Source organism: Lissotriton helveticus, chromosome 3_1 (assembly GCF_964261635.1).
Source record: "Lissotriton helveticus chromosome 3_1, aLisHel1.1, whole genome shotgun sequence".
NCBI classification, from domain to species: Eukaryota; Metazoa; Chordata; class Amphibia; order Caudata; family Salamandridae; genus Lissotriton; species Lissotriton helveticus.
In genome coordinates this window covers 853691754-853706762 of record NC_136061.1, presented here as the reverse complement: position 1 = coordinate 853706762, position 15009 = coordinate 853691754, and the positions used below count along the sequence as shown (strand labels likewise).

Here is a 15009-nt window from a genome sequence, read left to right as displayed (position 1 = left end):
GTTTTAAAACAACGACGAAAAGTAATCGAGCGTTGTGCGTAATCCTAACTAAAATCTTACTCAACGTGTTATTACACAAACACGTACTTTTAAGTAAGATTTAAATATATTAACCTGTTTAAGCAAACTTAAGAACTTATTTAAAAAAAAAATACATAATCAAAGTAACATATCAATAAATCATCACCATAATAAAAAGCTGTATTTCAAAGTGACTGCACTTTATTATGTGACATTCATAATAGATTTGTACGGATGAAATAATTCAATAGTGTTTCAAAGATGGCCGCTACATTGCACTATCCCTTTCAGTTTCATGGTCACGCCCTCCCCCTCTCCCCTCCTCCATGTCAGTGCCGCGCATGGCCATTGAGCCAACAACCCTTTGCTTCCGGAGTGAGCTGTCAACACAACCTGGTCCTTAGGTCGCTTCTTCTCGTTACTCTGTGCACCCAGGAGCAGGAGCCGTCCCTTGGCCTTACTGTCTTAAGCAGTCACTAGCCAGGCGAGAGCGGGAGCGGAGGCGCCATGTCGAGGCAGGCGAACCGCGGCACTGAGAGCAAAAAAATGGTAATTCTATAGGGTGTAAGGGAGTAGAAATTCCAGTGTTTTATGAAAAACAAAGTATGCGAAAGCACCACCCTCGGGGGGATGCGCATGGGGGAATGCAAAAATAAAATGCTTTCGATGTCTTATTAATAGAGAGAGTGTGTGCCCGCGGATGTCGGTAAGGAAGGGGTCATTGCGAAGTAACGGGGAAGCAGAGATACTAACAAGCGTAAAAGGGCTGTACCGGAGTAATGGTGTAAGGGAGGCTTAATGCCTGTGCACGAAATGTAATGTAACACTGAGTATGAGGTAATTAGTAACGTGAGAGCAGGAATAGCTTAATGAAAAAGTGGAGGAATGGATTAAAGCTAAGTAGATAAGAAGACCGAGTAGTGCTCGATCTGAGAGCGACACTGCTTTAAGTAGGTCGGGTCCTGTCGGATCTCAGACCCGACAATAAATAACAACCGACTCGAAAATGGGTCCCTATTAGGCTCATTATTTCTCACCAATGTCTGTAAAAACCCTTAAGGTAATACATGTCATTTATGTAGTCCCTGTTTACATTTCTCGTTTTACCTGACCTTGTTTCCCTAAGAGTATTTGTTTTATCCAGACGTTGTGTTTCTCTAGTTTTGTTCATGCAACAGTTGACTTTTGAATTGTGCATACAGTGATCGGAGTCGCCGAGGGCGAGTGTTAATGACAGGCACGAATGAGAGCTCAGGAGCTGATGCTGAAGGCAATGTGAGTTTCTCTCAGTACCTGTCAGTGAGTGATACAGGTACTCAGAAAACATGTACATCCAGTCCTTGGCCTCTCTAACGAGCACAAAGAGCGATGGTCAAGTATGTGCCATTTAATTGCGTTCATACGGGCAAGTGTAATAAAGAAGTATATGATTGATAAAATATTGACACTGCCAAAGGAAAAGAAAATGCAATTCTTAGAAGTAGGTGTAATTTCTATACATTGATTTGGTGCTCTATTTTTCTTTTTTCTATTGACTTCTCACAAGCCTGTAGTTCTCTTTTAACCAGCTTCATTATCACTTCAGCTATTAAAAGCTCGTAATAATGATAGTGTATACTTCTTCCCTGTCTCACTATGTAGTTTTTTTCGTCACCGCTTTTCACGTTTCGTGGGGACTTGCCTTATGAGACCAGTTTTCTCAACCTGATCTTGATGTGTGTCATATTTACACAGCTCTCTGTAAATTTAGAAGTGTTCTGTTATATCTGCATGCAGTGCTTTAAATGGACAAAAATAATTGCAGGTACTCATCAAAAAGAGGGATAGACTGGGGGTGGAGCTTGGGGCGGGCATAAGGGTGGTGCTAAAGGCGGAACAAGGGGCAGAGCTAAATTTTTTTTACCTTTCTAAGGTTTCTATGCAATAATTATGCATGCATTGTTAGAATATCAGATGTATCTGTCCATTAGCTTTTTACATTAATACCCATTTATATAGCACTTACTAAAGTGTTTATTACTACCCAACGTAACCCCTTTGTAGCAACCTTAAAAAATGAAAAGATTGAGAAAAAACAATAAGGATATATATATCTCTTGGAAGTTGTTTTGGCAATATATATATATATATATATATATATATATATATATATGTATATGTATATATATATATATATATATGTGTGATCAAGGCATTTGCAGTGCCGTGCCGAAACGCGTAACGTTTGCTAAGGAATAAAAACATTTGCATCCATACTCCCGAGTGCGCGCTTTGCTTATCAGCATTTTGATTTTGTGGATATATATATATATATCTTGTTTTTGCAGGCAGGTCCTTGCTGCAAGGACATAATTCACTAAAATATATGCCAAGGATGTTAATTTGTGACCTACAGGGAAGACAAGGATCTATGCAATAAAACCATTAACCTACTGAGCTATCTACATAAAAAAATCTCTGAACTAAATGTTGCATGCTATGCTTTCCAGCAGGTACAATGACCCTCGATGCAATTTTATTGTGAGCCGAACCTTAGATTAGAATGCACACAGATCTAGCAAGCGCATTAACCACCAGAGTTATCCACTTTATTGCTACTTATGGTGCCCCAATCTTACGTAAAAGAAAGGCACTGGCTTCCTGTGTCATATGATTAGCAAATGCTTATCTGCAACAAAAAAAAATGGCTGTTGATTAGACACTCTTTTCATTCTCGGCCAGCCACAGGCAGCAGTAACTGGAAAAAATGCTTGTATGTGTTTTGAAGATGCACAATATCAAGCCTTTGACTTTTACATAGTGCTCAACATCTTGTCTTGTGATAGATGTACTGGCGAATTTGTAAGTCTGGTAGCGGTTTACAAATAGCGCTTTCTGCTACAGAAGCATCATTGTAGCACCGTATTAAACTGAACAATGCTTCTCACACCCTCGCCCATTAGATTTAATAGCCACCTCTCTGCCCCCGCTGTGTAAAAAACAAAGACTAATCAAACCTCCCTGCAGCCACACCTCTGCTCTGATGGCTTCCAGAGCAACATATGCAGATCACTCTTGTACGAGCCCGGCCCAGGCATCCACTGTGATTAAGAGTGGAAGGGGCTGCCGACGTACGAGATGATTGATGAGAGGAGCGCCACCTGTATCAAAACCAGGCCCTCGTGAGTACCGGTACTCTCCTTATTCAAGGAAAAGTGCAGGTACTCGATGCGAGAAAATGAACAAGTGCTGGTACTCAGTACCGGTGAGTACCGGCCTATTTAAAGCACTGTCTGCATGGTAAATGCCTTTTAAATTCACTATCTCCGCAGATTGAATGATTGCGGGATTGCTCTGGCACTTGACAAATCTGAGACCATGACATCAGAACAAACCCACAACTGTGGATATTCAACTGTCGTAGCATCACAGACTGAAACAAAAAGTATCCTGGAGTCATGTGCGCTATCATCTTTGTCTACCCAGTTTGTGCTAACAGTACATAATATGTAGGCCGGGTGACGTTAAGTCTCACTGCCTATTATTATAGGCCTATGTGTATAAGCAGTCTGAATTTACTATAATACACCAAGTCGTACCGTACAGTGTACATAAATGTAGTGAGATGTCAAAGCCATTGAAAACTAAAGTATCATAGCATGTCAAAAAAGAAGAGGCAATTTTTTTAAAAGTTCTACCATAAGCAAAGAACATTTTAAATTAAACACATAAATCTATTTCCATCTCTCGTTTGTAATCCACTTAAAGTCCTGTATTTTGACGGCGTTTTTAGTATTGTATTAGTAAAATATAGTAAAATTAAAATATCACATTTACCATTCTAAGGTGACTATTTACAGATTTTGGATTTTGGAACCAAGTTCATCTAGAATAAATTCAAAGTAATTCCTGTCAAACATTTCTTTCTCATTAAAGCTGAGCAGAGTATTATAACCTAGTCCAGTCATAAGCAGACCTACTATTATCAGTGAAACCGAGCTACTTGAAAGCTTAGAGTGATACATAAATTATGCAAAGGAGAAAAAAGAGCTCTGTGTGCACTCCCGTTTTGGTCAGAGTGTATTTCAGGTGAAGTTCCTCAATATGCCAGTGGCAGTCTATTGTACTCCACTTATATTTCTATACTCTTGCAAACCCTTTAAGCATTGACGTGCTCTTTACCAAAAATGGACACTCTTCTGTTTTAAATAATTTTTGTGTGTCAGGCTACTTATCTCACCAACTGATAAAGAGTTTCTGTAGTCTGACTTGAAAGGAGACCCTTTCGTTATATTAACCACATACTGCAAACAATCTGACTCGCAAAGTTGTCAGTGAATGGTCTTCCCAATATTGTTTCCTTTTATTGATTACTGGAAGCGTGTTCCATTGTTTGTTGGGGCCTCTGCCTAAGGTGTGCTCCTGAGCATTCGTTTTCAACCCTCTGAAATCTGTTGCTGCAGACTTTGTAGTTGTCATCTGCAAGGAGTAGGATATTGGACAGACACTTGTCAGGGAGTAAGAAGACAAGCAGGGGCGACTGGGCCTCAACCATAGTTGTTAATGTTATTTGCCTTTGACCTGAAGCCTGCTCTGCATGGCTTTTCAAACTGGGTTATGGACAACGTACATCTTCAGCACTTCTCTTAAAGTGGAAGGTTTGGGGAACAGTTGCTTCTCAGGGTGGTCGTGTGAGGATCCTCGAGCTTAGCACTCAACAAGAACACCTTAGTGTACTAAAAGATTATCCACTACAGTGCTTTACTTTCAAGAAGAATAGTATTTTAAGGAACACTAGAACTACATATTACTCATACGACACTAGAAAAATGCAACTGTCCCCCTTTATAGTATAGGCAGTTCCCTTCCATGTCCAGTGCCAGGCTCAGCTCTAAATACCCCATAGCCTCTCAATGCATGCAGTCTCTCTGACTATATTTTATCTCACCAAATAAGGTTTCTTAGTCAGTGTTCGGGTCGGTAAATTCTGGTGCCCACCGACTCCTCCAGTTGCCCACTCTTGCTTCTGCATGAGGGCAAGCTACCAGTTTTTGTCAGGGTCTCTCCTGGCAGTCGCGTCTCCTATGAAGTATCTGCTCCATGTTCTCCGGTAACAGGGGTGGCTCTTCATAGCTTTTCCCGGAGACTCTGGCTGGCTAAGTATGTGCTCGAACATCAGTGGTGCCCCGCATGGGCAATTGAGTCCAGGATAGTGGCGCTACACGCAGGCCAGCTTCAGGATGGTATGGCTACGTGCAGGTCTGTCACAAAATGGTGCAGCTCTTTCATATGGCAAGGCCCAGCACAAGTCCCACACTCTGTGAATGTAGAGCAGGTTTTGTTTTTACTTTCAGCGGCTCAAGTGACACTGCAGTTTTGTCTTTGGGAACTATGGCTCCGATCATGCCCAGACTTCTTTTTTGGCTCACGGCTCAGGACACGCAGCTACTTCTCTTCTAGCATGACTGCTTGGTCATGTTTTAGAGTATCAGAGTCCCCATTGGCTCCAGCAGTCTTTGGTCATGCTAAAGGTTACCACCAGGAAATGCAGGGGCTTTGACTGCAGCACTTTGACACTGTGGAATGCAAATCACTGCCAACAGTCGTTTTCTTCTTGTAATTCTCACCACGCTGGGGTCACACATCACCTTGCTCCTCTTGGACCATCACTTCCCCAGCAGGGTTGAAGACTCCTTCCATTTCAGGAAGGCTGGCTTTTTGATACTTAAGGACAGGTCAACAACTCTTACAGTAAAGGGTAGATTTGAGTGATGGCCCTTCCCCTCTGTGAATCTGGGCATCAGACAGACACCAGCTTTGGTTGCACAGCAGTCCTCTGAATACTGTGTAGAGCACCTCTTTCCTTGCTCATAGAGAACTTTGTACTGGAGCAACAAGTTTACACAGAACAAGCAGTTAGGAGATGTAGATCTATTGCCTGCTCTTTCTGAACCGGTTTGAGGTGGTCCTCCTTCCAAGTGTCTTTTGAAGGCTGCTTTCTAGACAAATACTTTTTGTAGAGTGATGTTTTGCATAGCAGGGTGTCTCCAGCCAGGAGCACCCACAACAGGGACACAAACAGATGTGAGGTTTCTACACCTGGTTATCATTAGCCAGACTGAAGCATGTAATCTCAAAAAACCAAAATGCGGGCCTCCCCAAAGGTGTCCTCTTAACCTTGCACAACAGAGTCTGCAGTCCTACCTCCCCCTCTCCCCTCACATCTACCAAATGGCAGTGTTTTAAGAATACTAATCAGCAGCTTCTTACTTGGCAAAAGGCCTAATTGAATTTCTAAAGGAGCCTTGACTCATTTGCTCTCTCTTTATTGTCTATGTCTTTCCCTTACAGCATTAGCATGGCAGCATCACTCTTTCACTGACTGGAAGAACAACCCTGCCTTCATCTCATGCAGCAATTCGAGCTTGGGGCATTCACCTCTATTACTCTGGCTTCCTTAGACACACCAGGAATGTACAATGCAGGCCACATGCACAAAACACGCATGCATAATCCTTGAATGTTAGCACTAGGATCTGGATAATCAGATATAATCAGAACTTTAAATGAGTGGGCCTCCATTTCAGTGACACAGATAAAAAGGTCTGGCCACAACTGTGGATTAACAAAGTGCGCTACACTGCCACCACTACTGTATGTGCTGAACCTATGATAGGGACAGTAATTCACTCTCTGTACATTGAGGAGAGGTGCTCCCCTCCCCTCCTGGTGACAGGTTCAGGACCTCACTTAACATCAAGGGACATACCTGGATCTCTGTGCGCACACTAGATTAATGTGCGGCTAAGCCAAAATGAAAAAAAAACAGGATCCTAGTTGCACACATTTGGGCACTCGAGGCAAGGAAACGTAACTGTGTATCAGGTAGGAAACACTCCCATCCCAACAGATACCTTCAGAGTTCTATCATTCATGCCTATATAAATATGGCTTCAATCTCTCCGAGTAGCTACCTTACTCAGTTCTCATTAAACTCTGAGAATTGTTAGGATCCCCAATTTCACCATGGGACATCCTGACTGCTGACACATGCCTCCATTTCAGTTTGACATGCTTGGTGCAAGGCACTGACGACTGTCCACTGGATTTTCGCTTTCTCTATCTTGTATCTTATGGAACTCCACAGAGACATTCCAATTTTTTTTATGCCTTATTTAATACATTTTATAAACTCAATACAGTCTCAGATAGTTTACGGCAATAACTAATATTAATGGTTGCTTATATAGTGTTCAGCGCAAACAAGTCAGAGGCGTCTCCCTGGCTCTGTTGTAAAGTGCGTGGGCCAAAGTTGTCTTTCAAGTTTGTTTGAGCTCACAATTGGGGAGTGAATTGCAGCACACTTCTAATTATTAACTGAGCTTGCCCCGAGAATTCCACTACATGCAAAAAGAAGGGAAATTGTGTTATTAACTTTTTTTTACTTTTCTGTAAACAAAACTGTGACTATGAAAAAATGCTGTTTGAATTTACTGGTACCTTTGCATTAAACTCTTTCTTTGAACAGCATAACGCGAATGGTAAGGTAATCGATATAAGACAGCATACTAACAGATTTGTTTTTCTGAAGACAATTGAAAGAAATGTTTTATTCAGATATATCCGCAGCTTTATTGGGCGTAAGTGCCTTTGGAGAATTAAAAACAGATGAGATGTTAAGAGGATGGCTTTACTGTCCCATCGTTTGCCAATTAAATAAGTGGATTGGCCTCATCTATATTTATGTAAGATACAGACTCAAATAAAGTATTCCATAACTTAAGGACGCAGGAGTATCAAAACCCCTTTTTATATTCGTGGAAAGAAAATTCTTGTTAGGATGATACATTTTTCTATTGTTCATTGCTTTTAGTCTGGTGAATGAAATGTATAGAGCAGTAATAATGAAGGATACGGTAAGGTTTTTTTGGGGAGAAATGTAGTGCGATAATTAGTTTTGTATGTAATGCTGAAGAGTTGTGTCTTATAAAACAGCAATTTTTTTTTAGGAAACTGCATAATTATTGAAATAGAGTGTAGTCACTTGGAGTGCAGGTGTTGTTATCCAACCCAGTGATACTTATTGGCTCACCCTCTTATGAGAGTCTGAGTTAGCCTTTGCAGGTCTCTAAGCAGGTACTCAGCTCACTGAACTATCTTATTAGAATCCGCTCGCTTACCCACACGGAATTAGGGAGACTCATGTAGTTATCTCAATGAAATGTGAGTGACATCATGCTTCGAATAACTCATGCTGCCAAGCAGTCACTGCTAGGGATAGTGTGCATCAAGTAATTGTAGCTTCAATCTCCATGGTTCAATGTGGCCTTCCATCCATCTGAGATCAGGGAACAGAATGCCACTGATGTGGGTCCTTGTAACACGTATCCATTTCCATAGCGCTGTGTAGCCTCTTCTGTGCGTTGGAAAAGCCTCACTTCACAGAGCAGACATTTGGTTGACCTCTCTTTACAATGTGCATAGAGTGGGCTTTGGCTCCGACCAGAGGAGTTTTACTTTTTCTCTTGGTTATTTGGTGTATCATTGTACCTTCCACATCGTGCTTCCATTTGAATGCACAAGGGACTAATTTAAATGTCATTGGCATACTACTTATCATCACAGTTTGTCCATTCCATTCTCCATCTTCTACATGCATTCTAAAGAAAAAACATTGTTTTTTGCTACTTATTTCACAGCACTGGTAAATTCAATTGACACACTTTAATGTGGTTAACCCAATTTGTGCTTGAACTCCGCATTCCATTCGTGAATGTCTGCATTTACAGGGGTTTGCACATTAAAACTAATATTGGCTTTGCCAGTGCTTATTTATTTCAGTGTTTTGCATCTTGCCAAAATGTTGCCAGAAGTCGCACCCAGTCGGTGAACTCGGACCCAAACCCCAACTTGTGGAGTACGGCAAACAAATATGGCCATTCGTGGTGTCAAAAGCTGAGGCGCGTCTAGGGACACCACGAGGATTTGGAGGGCAGTTCTCGACAAAATAATGTTAGGATACTCTATGTTCTTGAGTCCACCACCAACTCTTAACCCCTTCGACGCTCATGACGAGCTCAGCTCGTCATGAGGTACACCTCTCGTACACTCATGACGAGCTGAGCTCGTCATGTAACACGGGTTTTAAAAAAACTCAGCGCACCGCGGTAAATCCTACCGCGGCTAAGGTGTTCACTATGGGGGATTTGTTCAAAATGTCGTTGATGCTCTATTAGGCTGCGCACATTTTCCAATGTTTTTATTGTGGAACAGGCTCACTGCACTCTTGCACCCAGTCCCAAACCAGGCCAAACTCTTCACCTAATCATAGCTTGATTATTAAACTATAGGGACATATAAATGATCTTACGGCTGAACCAAGACAACCCGGATCTTCAATACAAGGCTGCTAATATCTCATTTTACCCTGACTTTGCCCTCTAGAGGTAAAAACGAACCTTCAATCACAGGCTCTGAAATAATCCATTGTCTTTCCTGTTAAATTATGACTGGGACACTAGGTTAAGGCTCATTTCTTTTTGCAACCCGCTGATGTTGAGGACTTCATTGAACATCACAGCCCCCCCACCTGGGCTTGATTCTCCACTTCATCCAGCCTGGCTCCCTCCCGGGGTGATGGTTGGCGCGGTAGCTCCACCCACAGTGACAATGATTAACTACATGTTGCATGAACTAACCATTGTATGACTTTTCTGATGTCGCGACGATGTGTTCTTGCGGCCCGACGCCGGCCCCTCAGCATCGGGGGGCCTGTCTCCTTTGAGCAGTTTCGGTTGTTCACCTGCCTTTGCTGCTGATTTGTGTGTTGAACCTCGCCTTGGCACTACTCTCATATTCTAGCATTTGACTGGGTCATCCTTTCTCTTGCAATCTAACTGGTGAGGAGTGTAACTGAGACTGTGACAATGGCTATCCTGTTTGTTCTGGGCATTGCTGCGCTTTCTGGACGCCCCCACATGAATTGCATGTATTGCCCTTTGGATTTCTGTTAGCGCTATCAATGATTCTTCTCCAAGCTTGTGTCTGTTTTCTTACCCTTTGTTTTGAGGGTTCTCTGGGTATTTGTATTTATTTATTTATTTTTCACATTTTTAAAGCGCACTGTTACCAGCCGGTATCCTGGCGCTAACTGACCACTCCTTGAGCTTAACCTGAAAGTTAATGTTTAAAAAGCCATGTTTTCAGGGCCCTCCTGAAGGACATCAGATCCGAAGCCTGTCTGAGGACCACTGGCAAGGGCTTTCCAGGATTTTGCTGCTCCCAGGGAAAAACTCCTCCCCCCCCCCCCCCCCCCCCCCCCCAGCGAGCCTTCTTAACTCTTGGAACCACAATCAGCCCCTGATTGGCTGACCTAAGTGACTTTGCTGGTTTGTACCACTAGAAGAGCAGTATCATGCAGTGAGGGCCTATTCCTTTGAGTGCCTTAAAACTACACAAAGAGCTTTAAATGCAATTCTCTTGCGCACCGGTAACCAGTGTAGTTTAACCAAATCCTGGGCAACCGGGGCAAATTTAGGTGTACACGTGATCAGGCGGGCCGCTGCATTCTGCAGAATTTGCAGTTTATTGAGCAGCCCTTGTTGCGCATTAAGCAACAGGCCGTTGCAGTAGTCCAACCGGGACATTACTAGTCCCGTCACCACTGTCTTCCTGTGCTCATCTGGGAGAAATGGCAAGACTTTGCGTACTGTTTTCAAGACATAATGGATTGCTGAGGATAGCGCATTTGCTTGAGGCCCGAAGGACAGTGTGTCGTCCATCAGTATCCCCAGGTTTTTTACCTTAGCAACTGGGGAGGGAGGGGTGCCCATTTCCTCCGGCCACCGTCTTGGGGACCAGAAGTTGTCTTTAGCCCCAAACAGGAGAACCTCGGTCTTAGATGAGTTCAGCCTGAGACAATTCCCTGCCATCCAGTTGCTGACTGCACGCATGCAGTATTTAAACCTGTCTGCCGTGCCTTCAGCTCCCCCCGGTAGCAGTGACACCACAATCTGTCGTCTGCATATGATGTTAAGTTAAAGCCGAAGGACCTGATAACTGGGGCTAGCTTGGAGACATATACGTTAAAAAGAGTCGGACTCGGGGATGAACTCATAGGGACTCCACAGGGGAGCACAAACGGGTCCGACTCAAAATCTCCTACGGCCACCACCTGGTTCCTGTTGGAAAGGAAAGCTTGCAAGATCTTAAGCGCTTTCCCCTGAATCCCACAGGCCTCCAAGCGGTCCACCAATAATCTGTGGTGGACCGTATCAAAGGCCGCGGACAAATCCAGCAGGATCAAGGCGGCTCTGCCTCCTGCATCCATCACTGATCTTATGTCTTCTGCTGATTTGACCAGGGCCGATTCTGTGCTGTGTCCCGCCCGGAATCCATGCTGTGATGGATCCAGATGTTGTCCCGCCTCCAGAAAAACTCAGCTGAGTGTTCATTATTCCCTCTATGATCTTAGCCGGCAGAGGAAGCCTGGCAATGGGCCGATAGTTGTTCAAATCGGCCGAATCTAAAAAAAATGTTTTTAAGAGGGGCAGGATGGATGCCTGTTTCCAACGGAGAGGGAACTCCCCACTTTCCAACATGTTATTAAATAGTGGGGTGAGCCCAGACGCTATCGTAGACGAGGCCGCTTTTGCTATAATAGCTGGGCAAGGGTCACGAGGGGAGCCTGATTTTAGCCTCTGTAGCCGTTTCCTAACCTCCTCGTTAATCGTGGAGAAGTTTATTAGCCTATTTACTTGCTGATCTTCAACTCCCTGGATGACCAAGTAAAGATTATCTCCACCTTGTTTTTGAAAAATTTGGACAAATTCTCACATAATTCCAGACTGGGGGGCACCTCCACTGGTTTGGAGTCTCCCAGCGATGACATTGTTCGGAAAAGTTCTTTTGGGGAATTGCTTGCCTCATTAATGCGCTTTGTGAAACAACCGCGTTTAGCCTTTACAATCATTTCTTTATACACTTCCAGCTCTAGTTTGAGTATCTTTTTATCATCCTCACAGTAATTTGTTCGCCAGTTTCTTTCCAGTTTTTTGCAAATCACTTTATGATCTCTAATCTCTTCTGAAAACCATGGGGCCGAAGGGCTTGAACGAGTGGAATGGTAGGTTTTTGGTGGTACTAAATGCAAACATGCATTGTCCACCCAGTTGGTATAGGCTGTTGCCGCTTCCTCCATGTTAACTGGGAGGGGCAACATCGAGGATCTAAGCAGGTCATCGAGGGCCTCACCTTCTATGCTTTTCCACTTCCTAACTGTCCTGGCTGGATTCCTCACCTTACTTGGCCTAGGGGGAGGCACCAAGGTAAAATTAAAATACACTGTAGCGTGATCAGACCAGGAAACCGGGCTTATTGCCGTAACAGCCAAGTTAGGATGGTTAGAAAAAACACCATCTAGGGTGTGCCCTGCCTTGTGTGTTGGGCCCATCACCCTTTGCCTTAGCTCGACCCCTTCCAGCAATTCCATGAGTTCCCGTGTATCCGTATCGGATGTGCACTCCAAATAAAAGTTAAAATAGCCAAGAACCGTAAATGTCTTGGCACATACTGCTTCTTCTAACAGATTGCCTAGTGCCGCTAGGAATGGGGCCTTGGCCCCAGGGGGCCTGTAGAGTAGACAGCCTCTGAGGGTTTGGTGATCTTACAAGATAAAATTAAAAGCCAGTGCTTCTCCCAGATCAGTTGCAGCTGGCTGGAAGCTCCCTCGGACTGAGTTGTGATAGATGATAGCCAATCCACCACCTCTCTTCCCATCTCTGTTCTGAACAAAGCACCCGTAGTCAGGGGGGGTAGCTTTAACAATGTCTGGGCCTGATGCTGCATCAGTCCATGATTCAGTTATAAACGCTATCTTTACTTTTGTGTCCTGTATCAGATCTGCTAATTCAGTGCTGTGTTTCACTAAAGATCTAGCGTTTAGCAGCAGACATTTCACCACAGCATGTTCCCCCTTCTCCATCTCTCTGTCTATATTGGAGATGGTCTTGATGTTCTGCCAAAGAACCTTAGGGAGGACCTTATTGCAACTCGGGCATTGATGCGGTGTAGTCTGCATGTCCTTACACATTTCCAAGCCTACACAGCCCAATGATCTGTCTTCTCCCCCTAAAGCCCACAGGGTCCCTCGGTGATAGGTGTGGCGACTTACTGTGTTCGGGGTGACTCGACCAGGGGTTATGGCACGTGGCGCGGATCTGTCGCAGACGGGCTTGCCTTTGGCGCGCCACCGGCGCGGTCGCGCCAGCCCGACTTTTGTAGACCCGGGAAGAGCAAGACTAGAGCGCTCAGCCTTGGCCTGCTTCAATATGGCGGCCGTCCAGGCGAGCCTCGCGTCGCAGTTCCCACGTCCCAGTCCCCGACCTGTTGATACCTAGGGGTGCAGAATCTCTAATCAGCCTGCCTTCCCGCCAGTGAGTAGCTTTCACAGTTAAAATGTACAACTAAACTGCACAAATATAACGTGACTTCAAATTTAAAAAGTAGCGGTGCTCAGGTCTAAGTAAAAACAGCTGTGTGACATGTAAAATAGCAGCGTGCACTAGCTAGCTCCCGGCTCAAGCCTCAGGAGCAGTCAGGTCGCGCAGTCGCGCCCGCCCGACTTTTGTAGACCCGGGAGGAGAAAGACTCGAGCGCTCAGCCTTGGCCCGCTTCAATATGGCGGCCGTCCAGGCGAGCCTCGCGTCGCAGTTACCACGTCCCAGTCCCCGACCTGTAGATACCTAGGGGTGCAGAATCTCTAATCAGCCTGCCTTCCCGCCAGTGAGTAGCTTTCACAGTTAAAATGTACAACTAAACTGCACAAATATAACGTGACTTCAAATTTAAAAAGTAGCGGTGCTCAGGTCTAAGTAAAAACAGCTTTGTGACATGTAAAATAGCAGCGTGCACTAGCTAGCTCCCGGCTCAAGCCTCAGGAGCAGTCCTCCAGTCCTCCATTTTGAGCTCAGGTACTGACGTTTGGGGTCAACAAGGACAGGGAGGTCTCGGGGATTGCTGTGGTTTGTTTTTAATAATTCCCTTAAATGCTCCTGCAGTCACATTCAGACACATATATTTTCACTTGCTGCTTGGGTGCCCTGGCACAGCCCAGCCCTCTCCCACAGATGCCCAGGCCCATGGTGTCCCGTCTCCCAGTGGTCAATTTATTGTCATGGTGTGTGCCCGGGCTGCATAACCTCCATAATGCCAGGGAGGTGTTGGCCTATCTCGATCATCATAAAATTGACATAGCAATGTTACAGGAGATACATAGCTCCCACCTGGTTACTTATTTTTGCTATATCCTGGGGCTCACTACGCTACTTTTCTTCTTATTTGACTTACTCCAGAGGGTTGGTCTCTCTGGTACGGAAGTCTATCAATTTTTCCCTTGTAGAACGTATTGCAGATACTGGAGGCAGACTTGTTCTGCTGGCTGGCATTCTCGGCGGGGATCCCTTCCTCCTGATAAATATATACAGCCCAAACATCAAAGACCCCTCTTTCTTTGACTATATAGCACAGTCATGCTCCAAATATCACAACTGGCTCATTATTGGGGGGGGGAGGAGGGAGACTTCAACATTTCTCTTTCCAATGTCCTCTGATTCCCCCCGTCTGACACCGCGTCCCAACTCGACCCTAACTCATATTATGCAACTCTTCGATCTGGTAGATGATTGGCAAGCGCTCCACCCCAACCACATGGAACACACATTCTACTCCTAAGTGCATAACACTTTTCAGTCCCTCTCTGACATCCCAGATACACAACTTCCTCCCTCCTCACATGTTGCTCTGTTGGGCGACATTTCAGCGCTCCCACCCTCATGCTGACGTCTCGCCTCTTTGCATTTAGTGCTTGCCAAACAATGTATCGCTATAGTTTGGTTGCAAAACAGAACCCCATCGCCTCGCCCTGGCTCCAAGACGCCTTATGCCAGGCCACGATTGAGCAATATTCTAAATTAGCCCCCATCTTCCTCCTGCCCTTGTTGTATCTAGCCA

The 15009-nt window shown here is 44.6% G+C and overlaps 1 protein-coding gene across 1 annotated transcript in view; it reads left to right on the top strand.

The window, feature by feature from the left end:
* The first annotated feature begins 345 nt into the window (after window positions 1-345).
* Window positions 346-15009, top strand: part of TRAPPC3 (trafficking protein particle complex subunit 3) — a 99675-nt gene continuing 85011 nt past the window's right edge. Inside the window, exon 1 of the mRNA XM_078681179.1 lies at window positions 346-570. Coding sequence (XP_078537305.1) covers window positions 529-570 — 42 coding nt within the window. The 5' untranslated portion in view covers window positions 346-528. The remainder of the gene's footprint in view (window positions 571-15009) is intronic.